The 15,729-nt window shown below is 38.5% G+C and overlaps 1 protein-coding gene across 1 annotated transcript in view; it reads left to right on the top strand.

Annotated features, from left to right (window-relative positions):
• Positions 1–1,151: 1,151 nt before the first annotated feature.
• Positions 1,152–15,729, top strand: part of LOC130844491 (rho GTPase-activating protein 20-like) — a 29,325-nt gene continuing 14,747 nt past the window's right edge. The window contains exons 1-6 of the mRNA XM_057720714.1: positions 1,152–1,216; positions 2,173–2,340; positions 6,700–6,849; positions 9,265–9,306; positions 9,939–10,023; positions 13,786–13,863. Coding sequence (XP_057576697.1) covers positions 1,152–1,216; positions 2,173–2,340; positions 6,700–6,849; positions 9,265–9,306; positions 9,939–10,023; positions 13,786–13,863 — 588 coding nt within the window. The remainder of the gene's footprint in view (positions 1,217–2,172; positions 2,341–6,699; positions 6,850–9,264; positions 9,307–9,938; positions 10,024–13,785; positions 13,864–15,729) is intronic.

The raw sequence follows: 15,729 nt of genomic DNA, 5'->3' as shown, positions 1-15,729 counted from the left end.
AGCCTCCTCAACTGCACAATGGTCAGTTTTCTAGTGGAAAGAGAAAGGTGTCTTTACAGGAAATGTTTTTAGCAGATTACCATAGGTTCGTAAAACTGAAGAAGATATACAGATGGCAAATAAGCACATGAAAAGATGTTCAGTGTCATTAACTATTAGGGGAATGCAAATTAAATCCACAATGAGATGGAGCTACCCAGCTATCAGAATGCCTAAAATAAAAAATGACACCACCAAATGTTTGTGTGGATTTGGGGAAACAAACACATACAGTACTGGTGAGAATGTGAAATGGTACAGCCACTCTGGAAAACGATTTGACCGTTTCTTTAAAAACAAAAGGTACAACTACCATACAACCAGACATTTGCACTCCTGGGCATTTAGCCTAGAGAAAGGGAAACCTATGTTGACACAAAAATGTGTACACAAGTTTTTGTTGAGGCTTTATTTGTAACAGGCCAAAACTGAAGACAACCCAGTTGGTTAAGCAAACTGTGATACATCATTATCCTGGACTACTACCAAGAGTTACAAAGAAACGAACTATTATACCTGCAACAATCTGGATGAATCTCCAGTTATGCTGAGTGGACAAGAGCAAATCCCAAAATGTTACATACTGTGTGATCCCATTGGTATAACATTCTTGAAAATGGCAAAAATTAAAGAAATGGAGAAAGATTAGTGGTTGCCAGGGATTAAAGAGGTGGTAAAAGTTGGAGGGAAGTCTACATAGCTGTAGAAGGGTAATTTAAAGGATTGCGGAGGTGATGGAAATGTGCTGTATCTTCACTGTTTCAATGTTAATATCCTAGTTATGATATTGTATTATAGCTTAGAGACATGTTACCATTGGGAGAAACTGAGTAAAAGGTTATAGACTCTGTATTATTTCCTATAGCTACATGGGAATCTACAGTTATTTCAAAATAAAAAGAGTAATTTTAAAATATGAAAAGGTGGAAGCAAAGTCAGCGAAACAAGTATGGCGTTTGTCAGTTATAGCATAAGCCTCAAAACTCTGACATCATAATGGCCAGTGATCTTGACTACTACAGAATCCTGAGCTTTCGTGGATTTGTCCACAGTACTCTGCCAAGTGCTGTAGACATACTCTGGTTTCAGTGCCAAGAATTGGAGAAAAAACGATGTTCGCGTCAATCAGAAAGCACTTTGAGCTTTTTGGTGGTCAGTCAAGGTTTCGCCGCCTCAGGTAGTCTTTTAATATACTATTTTTGATCATCAAAACAGATGGTGGTCACAGGAAGTGTTTTGTTTTATTTCCTCAAAGACATATGAACTAATTTTTAACTTCAGCACTGGTTTCATGAAAAGCTACTGGTGTTCATAGGATTCAGTGCTGCTGAACACAAGTGAGCAGCTTTACATTCCTGGGGTGGAGTGGGGAGTAGGAGACACTTTTTTGGCTCCACGGGGGAGAACTTTCTGTAGATCTATGAACATGTCTGTTCTATTTATCAAAGAGTATTTTCTGTTCAACTTAGTTGTTTTACCTATCATGACCTGAGAGTTATGTTAGAGCGTAGTCATAGCTCAACCAAATAATAGCTAAGCACTACCATACTTAGAAACTTTTTGATGTTTCCAGCATTATTTGCTGATCTTTGAGAATTTTCCCCCAAATTGGAATACTTAGATAAGATTGGGGTCAATCTTCCAGAATCCTCAGTTATCTACATTTTTATGTTCACGTGAAACTGAATTGTAATTACGTCTTTGCAAATCTCCATATCCTTTTATTTTATCTATATGAGGCCACAGATTGTCCTATTTTGGGTGGTTGTTGTTGGTTTGTTGGTGGTGGTGGTTTTTACCTTCTTGTCCTACTCTCTACCTTTGGCCTCTTGGTTCTCCTCTTCCTAACAGTTCCTGACCAGCTTTGCTGCTTTCTTCTTTTCCCCACCTTTAAGAGTCCACATGCCCCAGGGTTTTGTTCCTGAAACTGTTCTCTGTCCATATCAACTCCCTAGGTGACCTCATTTCTTTCAGTAACGTTCTATAACTTACTGACTCCTGAGTTTGAGCTATGAAGCCCTGTTTGGGAGATTGAGTCTAATTTTTAGAGGTGTGTCGAGCTTGACATTTAACATAAACTCCATCACACATCTGACCAGCGACTAGCTGTTCTATGGTGTTTGTGTTTTGCAGGAGAAGCCCTTCCGTTGAGGTGGACACCCACAGCCAAAATACTACATCCTCTGAGGGAGCCAATCATACCCTGCTGATCCACAGCCCCGTAGAACTCAAAAGAGGCTGGAGGAGGCAGAAGCAGCACCTCTTCTTATACAGCGATGTGTTGCTTATATCTAATACCAAGTGCGTATACATGACATGCTCTCCCGAGGATCATAAAATTGCACATTCGCTAACCCTTATTGTAGGAAAATATGACAGCGTCTCTCTTGCCTGGGGCTTGCAGACAGATGATAAAAATAAGAGGGGGAAATTACAGATTGTGATGAGTGCTTCTGATACAAGGGAGATAGGGTACCGTGTAGAAGATGGGACCATCTTAGAGAGGGGCTGTGCAGGAGAACCTCTCAAGGCGGCAGCCTCTAAACTGGACCTGCGGGGTGAGCAGCAGCCACCATCCCCAGCCAAGGTGCATGAGTCTCCTAGGCGTCTAGGCCCAAGTGGGTGCGGCTCAGTCCCCTGGAGGGAGGAGTTCAGGGGAGGCCAGTGTGACTGGAGCCTGAAGCAGGGGGCGTGACATTAGATGTGATATGGTAGTCAGGTCACAGAGGGTCTCCACAGGCCTGGAAGGGGTTGAAATACTATGCTGAAGGGTGTTTAACTAGGATAGGAGCCATATCTAGTTTATATTTTTAGCAGAATTTTCTAACTATTGGAAGATGATGGACTTTTGGGTAAGCAAGAGTGGAAGCAGGGAGACTAGTTAGAGGAGGCAACAGTCCTGATGAACAGGAACAAAGGCTCCATCGTGGGGTTGACAGTGAAAATGAAAGATGAGGCCAGACAGATCTGGAATACATGTTGGAGACAGAACCAACTGGGTGCACTTTGCTCTCAACCCTGAATACAAATGCAACGAATACCATAGACTTGGTGGCTTAAACAACAGAAACTTATTTTCTGATAGTTCTGGAGGCTGGAGGTCCAAGATCAGGCACCAGCGTAGGGAAGTTCTAATGAGAGCTCTCTTCCTGGCTTGCAGATGGCTGTCCTCTCACTGTATGTTCACATGGCATTTCCTCAGTGCATGGATGCGGGGAGAGTGGAAGAAAGCTCTCTCCCTCCTCTAACAAGCCCACGAATCCTACTGGATTAGAATCTTAGCCTTATGACCTCATAAGCCTTAATTACACCCTAAAAGCTCCAGCTCCAAATATAGTTGTGTTGGCAGTGAGGGCGTCAGGGTGTGAAGGTGTTGGCAGGGAGCGGGGGGAACACAATTCTTCCATTGCAATAACTAGCAGGACTGAGTGCCGCCAACCTTGCACAAATTTTCTCCACAATTTTTAGAAAACTACCTACAAGATCATTCCCATAATACATTTAGGTATAGTCATGATCATTATTAATATGAAAGAAAAATTGTTTTTTTTTTTTATTCCAGAAAGAAACAACAAAAAAGAAATAGCCTTCTGTGATAACAAACGTACTTCTTCCCTGTCGTGCCTCATCTTTTTAGATGGAGGACCGTGTTATGCCCTGAATCAATCTGTTCCAATTAATAATCTGAGTTTAGCACCCAGTTTTTCCACTTGCCATAAGAAGGGGTGGAGGGAATGAATGAAGTTTCCTTTTACCTCAGCTCACCTTCAGACTTCAGGTGAAAACTCACTCATCTTTAGACTGATGCTACAGAAATCAACACAAATGGAATAAACAGCTGATTGCTACCTATGTAGTTGGTCAGAATAAGTAAAATTTAGCTTGTATGTAATAATAAGGGGGATTAAAATGTTTATTTCTTCACAAAGAAATTATATTTCTCCAGTTGTGTGGGATGTTAATATTCAGTGAAAATTGTTTTGAGGTTTTTGTCCTTTCTTTTTCATACTACATACACTAGAAAATTCTGTTCTCAAGAATTAAACTCAGATGAAACCTTCAATATCACTTTTGATATTCATTAGAATGCTTAATAAGTTATTTTTCAAATAAAATTATTACCTCTGTTGTTTAGAACAGGATCTGCTTTGTAAATACTAAGATATTAATACTAGTAGAGGTCCATGAAGAATTTACAAATGGGAAGGGACTGTACATAGCTCACACCGTCTTTAGACATCACTGTCCTCATGTTTAGTTATTGAAGAATACAGAAACAATGAAAAATGAATTTTATTTAGGTCAAAAGATGACGATTACTATTAATTTACCAGTGAAATGACAGATACTTACAGAATACACCACAATCCCTTCTCCTAAGCATCTAAGGGGACACCCCTGTGTAAAGAGAAATCTCCCTAGACTCCTATAAATTCCACAAACCATTGGGGCTTACCCCCTGGTATAAAGGTTGAGGTAAAGGAAAGGAGAGGGGTATCCATAGTAAGGGACACACGATAGAAATTAAAACTGCAGCCCTCCTCTCCCTTCTTCTCGAGTTAGTTTACATTAGCTTTGTTCTTTCTGACTTCTACTGAGAAAATCTCACTGAGTTGTGACTGAGTGTGAAGAAACACAATGAGACCCTAGGAGAATCACTGTAGTATAAAGCTTTGTTGTGATACAGTTTAAACATTTCCAAGCTAGCATCTAGCTCTGTTGGTATAATATCATGAGATATATCATCTCACTCCACAAATAAAAGAACAATCCCATCAGAAAGCCTGGTGGCTCTGTGGGAAGAGGTGGGGCTGAGGACAGGCAAGAGGAGGAGGCTTCTTCAGGGACCTACAGGTCAACACCCATGGAGGCCAAGTGGTTACGAGCACAGGCTCATGAGTCAGGTTGTCTGAGTTCAAACCCTGTTTCTGCTGCTTTTGGCAATTCACTTAACCTCTCTGTGAGTTTCCTCATCTGTAAAATGGGGCTAAAAAAGACTGCCTGGTGTGGTTGTTTGACAATTAAAGGAAATAGTGTTTATAAAATATTTACAACAGTGCTTGGCATATGGTAAGTGCTCAATGTTATAGGAGAGTGGAAACCATGCTCTGGACTTTTGGATAACTCCTAGGTTTGGTTTCAAGGGAGTGGATAATTTTGGCACTTCATTTCACTAAGAAGAGAATTACTGAAATGACTTTTGCAAGGTCAGTGTATTGGGAAGTTTCTGCACAGTACTTTGGGTGTCAATACACATGGATATCTACATCAGAAAAAAAAATCTATAAAATCCAGCAGATATGTGTCTATCTTCCCCATTGGCCATATATTTTTAGCTTCATAATGTCTTTAGAATTACTATGTAGAAAAAGAATTTTATCTGATAATTGTGTTTCATAGAAATCTTAAAATACACAGACATAGGGTAAAACTGTTGAAATTAAGTGTAGAAAAAAGCCACCTTGAATTATAAGGTATGTTTCCATATATATATATATATATATATATATATATATATATATATATATATATATATCATAGTGCTCACTGAATCTAGATTATCCTTCAAGTGGGCTTCCTGCAAAATTATTTTCATTTCATAAATCCCACTGAAGAGTTGTAGCTTTAACTGTTCCATGAATCAGTAGAGTCACAGGGATTTCTGCACATGCGGTGTCTTTGATCTCATTCTACCTTTAGTGTTTCTACATGTGGTTCTGGCTAGTGGGGAGTTCCAGAGCAGTGTGCCCAAGTCCCCTAGGCATCTTTCATAGGACTTGTAAAGATCTAAATCCTAGGCCCACCTAAGTGTTAAATTTGTGAATTAACCAAAAGATATGGTAGTTTCCATATCAGAAGTCAAAAGAGAATCAGCAGAAACTGTCAGAAAGCAGTTTCACTGGTGACAATCACCTTCTGACTCCCCAGAGATAAATGGGAAGTATGTCTATCACTTACACATGAGACATCCTAGCCACTGGTCTGAGATTGACTGATTTTTAAGTTGGGGTTCAGCCTGTATGCTAACAGTTTTTCAGTTTTAGCTATAATCAAAGAGAAAATTGTATGAACAAAATCTTAAGAAAGGAAACTTAAAATAACCTATACTAAAAAATGTTTTTAAAAATTAAGGTTGAAAACGTATTTTAAATCTCTCTAATCCCAGCTTTTATTTTGCCTGTCTCTGCTAGGAAAAAGACTGTATAATTATTTTTACAAACCATGTACCATGTATCTTTGTTCAGCCCCTCAGTACTTTTTGAAGTAGGCAAGACGTGAATGTATAATAAATTATAATTACAAAGATACATATATAATATATAGTGTCATAAATAACAAATATAAGAATGAGTTAATGGTTCTCTAAAAAAAGCTCTAAAATATAAACGATGGTCCATACTCAACACTCAACATTCAGAAAATGCCTATTTCCTGCCATCGAGGAAGTGTTTTCAGGGCCTTCCTGGACCAGCCTCTGCTCAGCACACACTTTGAAAAGGTCTATCAAACTACTCGCTATGCTGTGCACACAGAGTAACAGAGATGAAGGAGACATGCTTTGCCCTGGAGCAGTGAGAACTAGCATCCTTAGCATGAACACAGCTTCTCCCATTACATTTAAGAAACAGACTAACAGAACTGTTGTTTGGTTCTTTCCAGGTATAAAAAGAACTTTAAGGTAAAAAATGAAATACCACTGAGCACCATGTGGACTGCCAACTGTACAGACAAAATTGGTGAAGCCAACATTGGTGCCAGGAAGTCCTTTGTCCTAGGCTGGCCCACGGTGAACTTTGTGGCCACCTTCAGGTAAGACCTACAGCTTGGTCCTGTATTTGTAAGGGTTAAAAAAGGAAAACACTTAAATCTGATCGTATATCACGCCAGTGACTCACCTTTTGACAGCCCATGACACCTGTATGCCTTGTACTTTCCCCAAAAATGGTTTTTATGTGCAAATACGTGCATATTGATCATAAATAGTGGGAACTACTGGAATAACTTCCTTTGGTTTTGACCAGCGGTTTTTCAATGGGCCATGTGAGCTTGGGAAGTTGCATCTTCATGTGTTCATGGTGTTCGTGTATCTGGAAGGAGGAGCATGAGAGCAAGACCCTAGGAACCCGCTCCAACTTCCTGCCCCCTAATCTCAAGGGAGTATCTGTGTCTTTAAATCACTAGAATATCTTTCTTGAGCAAGTACAATTACATTTGAAAAACTGACTTTATATTCCCAAATTAATTCCCTTAAAAACAGGATTTAATTAGACACATAACATTCATCATTTCATCAAATACTAGGTCGCCTAAATTGCTGTGTACAGGTTATCTTATTTGGTGTCTGCAGAGGGGTGACAGTCTAAAACAAAGGTATGATTTCATGGAGTACAGGTCAGTTTTCCAAGACGCATCCTTAGGCTGGAGTGAGGATGGGGAATGTGGACATCCTAGGTCGACACTGCTGGGTTCCCAGGGGTCATACAACACTTATGCCTGCCCTTCGGGAACAACCACACCTCAAGTCTCATTCTTATGCACACTGAGTGTTCATCACAGGCACTCAACACTCCTCTTTCTTGTCCCCCCCGCCCCACTCCACCAAAATCTCTGGCACCATCACAAAGACAGGACAACGAAAATGTTGCCAAGTTGTTAATTTATACTCTATTCTGGAATGCAGCTGTTGACTTCAGGAAAGTTTTCAAAGCTTTCTGGGAAGAAACATGATTTGTGTCATTTTCTACATGTCTACTTCCCATGACTTACTTCTCGAAAGATTACCAGCTCCTATGGCTTAACATCTTTTCCATGTTGCAAGTGAAAGGAAGCAGTTTCAACTGGGAATATTCAAAGATTATGATAAGGGAGGGTCCAAGATTCTTGTTTTCTAGTGAGGGGGGAATGCGAAAGGCAGGTTCACACGTGTCATACTGGCTAAAAATCTGTGTAAGAACATATACGGCATGTATGACAATGCCTGGCACCTAGCGCTTTTGCCATTGGCTGTTTTGCTCTCCCGCAGACTGCCATGAGTAATTAGAAGCTGTGTCATGTACATATGTCGGTTGCGGAGATAAGTGGGCATTTCCACTTCCTGATTAAAACACGTCCTGAAATGGTGATGGAGGGGGCAGGAGCAGCGTTGCGGACAGGAAAATAAAATGTGGCAGCCCCTGGAGAACATATATATTCTGGGTATATACCCAAAGGAAATGAAAACACACATCCACACAAAAATTTATACACACATGCTCACAGAAGCATTATCCACAATAGCCAAATAAACAAGCCTAAGTGTTTATCAGCTGATGAATGTATAAACAAAATGTGGTACAGGGCCTGAGGGTGGGGGGATGGGGAGTGACTGCTTAATGGACACTGGGTTTGCTTTTGGGTGACGAAAATGCTCCAGAACCAGATAGTGGTGAGGGTTGCACAATACTGTTAATGTACTGAAGGTCACTCATGGTCAATTTTATGTTATGTGAAATTTACTACAATAAATAAAAGCTAGTAAGTGATAAGTCCACACATGAATGAGACTTAAAACATTTTCAGCTTTGGATAGTAAATGCTGCACAAACTTTAGCAGACAAACTACTACTCTTTAATAACTTAGCAGTAGGTAGATTGATCTCGATCAGAGGATCACAGTACTGAAAAACGTGTTTTCTAGAAACTAATTTAATGTATTACAATCTGCTATACGCTATACACATAAAGGAATAAAATACTGTAGGGTTTTTTCCCTAAAAAGATACTCTTGTTTCTGGGACAAGACAGTTCCATCCAAATGCCAGTTCCTAAGTATGATGTAATCTGAATAATAATGTTCTTTATACCTGAATCGCACTTCCAGCTGCAAGAACACTCTGAGGTATAATTAACCCTTCTTCAGTTCTGAAAACTGAAGCTCAGAGTGGTTAAGCGACTTGCCCGTGATGACACAGCTTGCATCACACAGCTGCAATCAAGTGTTTAGATTCCAAACCAATTTCTCTTAAGATCTACTTGCGATCGCTGTAATACTGCTTGAAAAAGAGCAGAGTCCATCCATCAAAAGCCCAGTTATGAGGAAGGTACAACTTACACATGCATACACATCGGTTAACAACTGGCTGCTGATATTTTTATCTGGAATGGCACTTGATATGTTAGTACAAGTCTTAATATGTTAGTGTAAGTATTTCATGTAATTTTTTCTCCCATTTTTTAATATTACAGTTCTTCCAAACTAAAGGAAAAATGGCACTCTTTCCTTCAAAGGTATTTTGTATACGTATCTTAAATCTTTAATCCATGATAGAAGAATACAAATCTCTTCAAGGCAGTGCCCCCAAACTTTTCTCCCTCTCTTTGGTAGGAATTGTTAGACTACCCTCTTGTGTAGATTTATCATGGCTCCTACTGCAAAATACTGTTCTCTCATTTACATGTATGTTCTGCTTATTTTTGAGGAAGTTCTGATTATCACTCTCATCTTTCGCTTTTCTCCATCCTGATGGCCGGAGCTACCATTATTCTCAAAACATATATTAAATTTCCATAAGTGCAGGTTACTGACTGTACTGAATGATTCTCAAAGCAACTGCTACTTCCTACCCTTGAACCCAGGAAGGCACTGGGCCTGCCAATCTAGGCAGGAAAGCTTTGAGGACTGGATCTGCTGCCCACATCTCACATGACAAAGGAGACCTGTTATTTTCTGGGTCATATCTTATTTTCCTGAAACATTTTTGCATATTTTCTTCCAACCCCTAATTTGATTTTGTTGAGTCTATCTATATGCTTTGAGAATAAAAAAGACTATTTAAAATATTAGCAACACAGATTGATTTGAAAATAAGCTAATAGCTAATTCGTCTACTCTGTTTTGGGTTATTACTGAATTTTATTAGGTACATCAAGTTAGCCAAAGAGAAGGACCAGCCAAAAAGCATTCCCCTCAAAATCTTCACTGAGGACATCAAGAACTGTGCCTGTGTAAGTGTTTTTAAGATCAAACATGAAATTCCAAGTTCTTGGCTTAGCAAAATGAAACTGATAGAGATATACAGGAGAGAGCAAGAGAGAGAGAGAGAGATGGGATGGGTGGGAGGGAGGGAGAATGAAAGAGAGTGGAAAGAGAGAGGGAGTATTTAGAAAGTACTATGTGGGAACATGTATTTTCCTATAAAAATGTGTGTCTACACACACACACACACACACACACAAGGGTGAGTCAGAAATGATCTGCACTCTGGCTGTAGAATTTAACTTTCAGAAAAGACAAATACATCATTTTTCGATGTAATTCCCTCGCTTTTCAACACACTTTGTCCATCTGTCAACAAGCTTTCGTATTCCCTCATTAAAAATGTTCAAATGCACTGCTGTCTTCACTTCTTCATCAGAAGTGAATCTGGCTCCTTCTTGATGGCTAACACTTGTGTGACCTTCCTTGAACTCCTCTATCCATTCATACACACTTCGTCACAACAAAACACTTTCTCCATACTGCGCACAAAGTCTTCGATAAATATCGGCACCAGGTACACCCTCAGAGCACAAAAAACAAATCACTGCACGCTGCTCTTCTTTTGTGCAGATCACAAGTGGGGCATCCATTTTTGCTTGCACTGCAGTTACAAATGAACTGATGTAACACGTTCACACCTCCACACCAGTGACTGGGGAGACAGTAGCCTTGAACAGAAAGCGCTGATAAGACAGTACAGCCAACAGAAGTTTTAATATAACCGGAGTGCGGATAATTTTTGACTCTCCCTCATAAAAAGTGAATCCTAGGCAATATGAAGCAAGAGGAATCCACGATAGCTACACTGTTTAAGCATGGAAAGAATACTGACCGTTAAGTGTCCATAATATTTCTCTGGATTCTTCTAATAACGACTTTAGTGGTTCACTGTAATAAAGTAATTTTCATAAGCAGGTATTTCCTATTGAAATTAAACATTTTTTCTTCTAATTGTTGCTACTTACATACATTGTGGTTTGGATTGTTTCCACAGTTTTTTTTTTTTTCCTGTGATGTTTTTATTTGGAATAATTGCAAACTTACAGAAAAGCTACAAAAATAAAAATAGTGCAAAGAATACTCCACATACCCTTGACCTAGATTCATCTATTTATGAACACTTTGTTCCATTTGCTTTATCATTTCTCCCTCCCTCTCTCTCTCTCTGTAGGTGTATGTGTCTAACTATTTTTGAGGGTCATACATACACCATGGCCCTTTATGCTTAAATACTGAGGTATCTCCTAAGAATGAGGATCTTCTCTCATATAACCACCACACAGTTATGACCTTTACTAAATTTAACATTGATGTAATACTTTAATCAACCATTCATGTTCCCATTTTGTCAGCTGACCTCAGTGCTGTCCCCTTTCCAGTACAGGATCAAGGGGATGGTGTTGCTTTTAGTCATGTCAAATGCAGAAGTCTTCTGAAAGGTCTTTCATTCTGAAGAATGTCAGGATCGAATTGAGCTGAAAGGGATGACACTCTGAAATTACCAGCATATTTCTACCTGATTTTCTTTACGCTGTTGGAGAAAAAAAAAAAGTCACACCATTAGCCCCAGTTATCTGTATATAATTTAATTGCTGAACGTGTACTGTAGTAGCCAAAACATTTACAGTGACAAGATATTCTGGGTATTTTTTATGACATTCTGTTCTGCTCTAGTTTACAGTAGCTCTAGATCACACAAAATAGTATTTGCAGACAGAAGAAGAGGTAGTTTAAGACAGTTATTTCCTGGCCAACAGCAAAAGCCATGCAAATATTCTGATCTGTTTCTGAGCACCAGATAAATGCAATGGTTGAGGGAGATGAGACTAGAGAGTTCTCCTGTAGCAAAGCCCACTCTTTATCTCTGCCAGCTTTGATTTGTGGCAGCAGGTTACACTCAGAATTTTTCACAGAAAATCACCTTGAAATTTTAAAAAATCAACTTTATATATAATTTACACAAAATAAACATTTCTGATGTTTTTCATTCCTGAAGATCCAAGTTTCCCTCTGGTACTACCTCATTTCATCCTGAGGAAACTGTCCTTAGCTTTTCTTGTACAGATCTGGTGCTAACAGATTTTCTTAGTTTCTTTTATCTAAAAATGTCTTTACTTTGGGAGACTTCCCTGGCAGCCAAGTGGTTAAGACGTTGCCTTCCAATGCAAGGGGTGCAGGTTCAATCCCTTGTCAGGGAGATAAGATCCCACGTGCCTCAGGGTCAAAAAAAAAAACAAAAAACATAAGACAGAAGCAATATCATAATAAAGTCAATAAAGACTTTTTAAAAAGTCTATCTCACCTTAACTCTTGAAGGCTATTTTTGCTGGCTATAGAATTTTGTTTGCAAATGTTTTCCTTTCAGCACTTTAAAGATGTTCCATTGTCTTTTAGTCTCTGTGTTTTCTGATGAGTATTCTGTGCTCAAACATTAATCCCCTGTATGTGATTTGTCATTTTTCTTTGGCTGCTTTCAAGATTTTTTTCTTTATTTTTCGTTTTTAGCAGCGTGGCGATGAAGTTTCAAAGCATGGTCTTTTTTGAATCTGCCTGTTTAGCATTTTCTGAACTTCTTGAATTTGTAAATTTATGTCTTTCACCAAGTTTGCAAAATTTTAATCATTATTACCTCATATTAATTTTCTATAAATTGTCTTCCTATTTTTTTGGAGCAGTTTCTTAATGTGATGTGTGGTAGAGCTATTATAAATACCCTATTCACTGGCAGAGTTTGGAATGGAACTGGAATCTTTAAAATTTTCAATCTCATTTCCTAGATTCATTGATTTTATTTAATTGACTCAACAGATTTCTTTTTTTAATTAATTAATTAATTTATTTATTTTTGGCTGCATTGGGTCTTTGTTGCTGTGCACGAGGGCGTTCTCTAGTTGCAGCGAGAGGAGACTACTCTTCATTGCAGTGCGCAGGCTTCTCATTGCGGTGGCTTCTCTTGCTGCAGAGCACAGGCTCTAGGCGTGCAGGCTTCAGTAGCTGTGGCACACGGGTGGAGCAGTTGTCACTTTCGGGCTCGAGAGCGCAGCCTCAGTAGTTGTGGCACACGGGCTTGGTTGCTCCTCGGAATGAGGGATCTTCCCTGACCAGGGATCGAACCTGCGTCCCCTGCATTGTCAGCTGGATTCTTAACCACTGTGCCACCAGGGAAGTCCTCAACAGATTTCAATCATGAAAATCTTAGTAACCATGATACCTGACACAGAGAAAGTACTCAATAAATAGTAGTTTTTTTAGAAATATATTTTACAGCCAGCTCTTATTCTAATTTTACTAATTTACTTTACTATGTAATTGCAAAGCAATAAAACCATACTATAAAAACACAACTCAGGAAGAGAGAAGAGGGTCCAGATCCTTCTTTTTAAACTATCCTTCCTCTATTATAGACACAGCCTTAAGGTGCTGAAGACCAGCCCATGTGCCCTCTCAGAATTCTGTCTTTCTCTTTCTTACTTAAGCTTCTATATTTTGTGTGCCACAAATCCTTTAAGAGAAATATCTGTTTTACTGAAATGCTTTCTCCTAGCTAGCTTCATGTTATATAAAGAAATGGAAATCAACTATAATTAGGGGTTTGTGTTCTACATGCGCTTAACATTGTCATTACCTGAAAACAAGCTTTGCCTTTAGAATATGGATAATAATTTGACAATAGTTATTTACTCACCTGTTTAAAACTTATTTATAGCAATTTTTCTTGCTTCTTGCAGTCTGTAACTATAACAGTAACAAATTCAGACACAGTGAATGATGTTATCAACATGTCACTTTCAAAGCTAGGAATAACTGTAAGTACCTGAAAGTTATTTTTAGTTAAAAACCAACTTTGATTTTTGAGATTCGTGTGTGTGTGTGTGTGTGTGTGTGTGTGTGTGTGTGTAATGTACCTACCATCATAAGACAGCTGATTATTACAGATATGTAAGTCATATTTTGTCCCCTAAATTTAGAAGTTGAAGGCAGCAAAGCTATATTATTAGCCTATGCATGTTATTCTTGTATTCTCATTTTAAATTTTGTGTGAGTTGAAAGTCACAGCATAATGAAATCGGGCTATAATTTTAGAGTGCTAATGAAAACATGTGCTTTTTATTGTCTATATTATATATATAGACAATAAAATATTATAAGATTCTAAACATCTCCTCCTCTCTAGGACTGTTCTTTCTGTATCTTCATTCCTGATTCCTCTAGTCCCATCCCTATTTATCCTGATTGCCACCTGAGGACTCAATCTCAGCATCAGAAATCCTAAATGATATGTTTTGTTGTAAATTTGACGTAAAGACCACTGGCTAGACACTACATCCCCTTGATGCAGGTCCTGAGAACTAGATGGCTAATGCCACCTGTGAACTGGTAAAGAAGATAAGTTCTGAGTAAGACCATGGATCTGGGGGCATCTGTGTACACATCACTTTCATCTTGTTTTGCTTTCAAGTGTCTGTTCCTTTTTTTTTTTTTTTTTGATATTTTGATTATTTTATTTGTTAAAGCTCTTTATTGGAATATAATTGCTTTACACTCTTGTACCAGTTTTTGAAGTACACCAAAGTCAACCAGCTGTATTTATACACATATCCCCATATTCCCTCCCTCCGGCGACTCCCTCTCCTTTATGTTTTGATAGGACTGTTATGGCTTGTAAGAATTTTTTGGTGAAAGAGATGGCTATGGGGATGAGGGTGCATAGGGGAAAAGAGAGGGAGAGGGACATTCAGATGGACAGAATTGAAAAAAGCACTTGTAAAGCACAGCTCCTTATATAAAATTTATATATACAAATATGAATATATATTTATATATATATATACATAAATGCGAAAATGTCTTGCTATTGTGAAATGACATAATTAAAATGTTTGTATTTAAGTTTTGTCTGACTCAGTGGTATAATAAAGCCCCTTAAAAACTCAGGGCAGCCAGAATTTGATATAAGAAAGCGTTGATTCTGTAAAAATGGAATTTAATAATACATTATAAATAAAATTGAATTTATATGCACTGGGTGAAGTACCCCTCTGCATTGATTTCTAACCTATTTGATACGTATGTCCTGAATAAGAATTAAATCTTACAAGAGAGTGGTTTTAGGGATAAGGCTGGGGAGACTGATTAATGTTAGAGCTCATTTTATTTCATTTTTGTAATTTTCCTTTGCTTAAAGTGATCAATCTCACTAGACAAGAAAAAATTTCTATTTTAATGAAGAATTGGGGTTATTTGTTATTATATGTGTATGCCTGATTTAAGGGATTCCAACACAGTTTTTTCAATCTTTACCTTAAAAGAAAAGATTTTTTATTAGCTTTCACTTCTTATTTGCAATACAATTTTGAGCAGGTTTAGCTCTGTGTGTGTGTGTGTGTGTGTGTGTGTGTGTGTGTGTGTGTGTGTGTGACTGCTTCCACTACCTGGGACCTTGCCTCCTTCATGGCAAGGCCATGGTTTTTAATCAGAAGTCAAGGGCAAGCATAGTACCTATCACCAACAACTCTATTTCAAACATTTTTTTGCTTTATCCTCTCCTGGAGGACTCTTTAATTCAGCATTTTTTATAATTTAGGCTTGTTTCAAATGGGATATCCAATATTCCTAGGCAGTGATTGTTTTCTGCATCTGACACTCTCTAGGCTACAGTCCTTGTCCCTTCT

The sequence above is a fragment of the Hippopotamus amphibius genome, chromosome 2 (genome assembly GCF_030028045.1).
Source record: "Hippopotamus amphibius kiboko isolate mHipAmp2 chromosome 2, mHipAmp2.hap2, whole genome shotgun sequence".
Lineage (NCBI taxonomy): Eukaryota > Metazoa > Chordata > Mammalia > Artiodactyla > Hippopotamidae > Hippopotamus > Hippopotamus amphibius.
The sequence above is the reverse complement of the archived record's forward strand: the minus strand, read 5'-3'. Positions and strand labels throughout refer to the sequence as shown.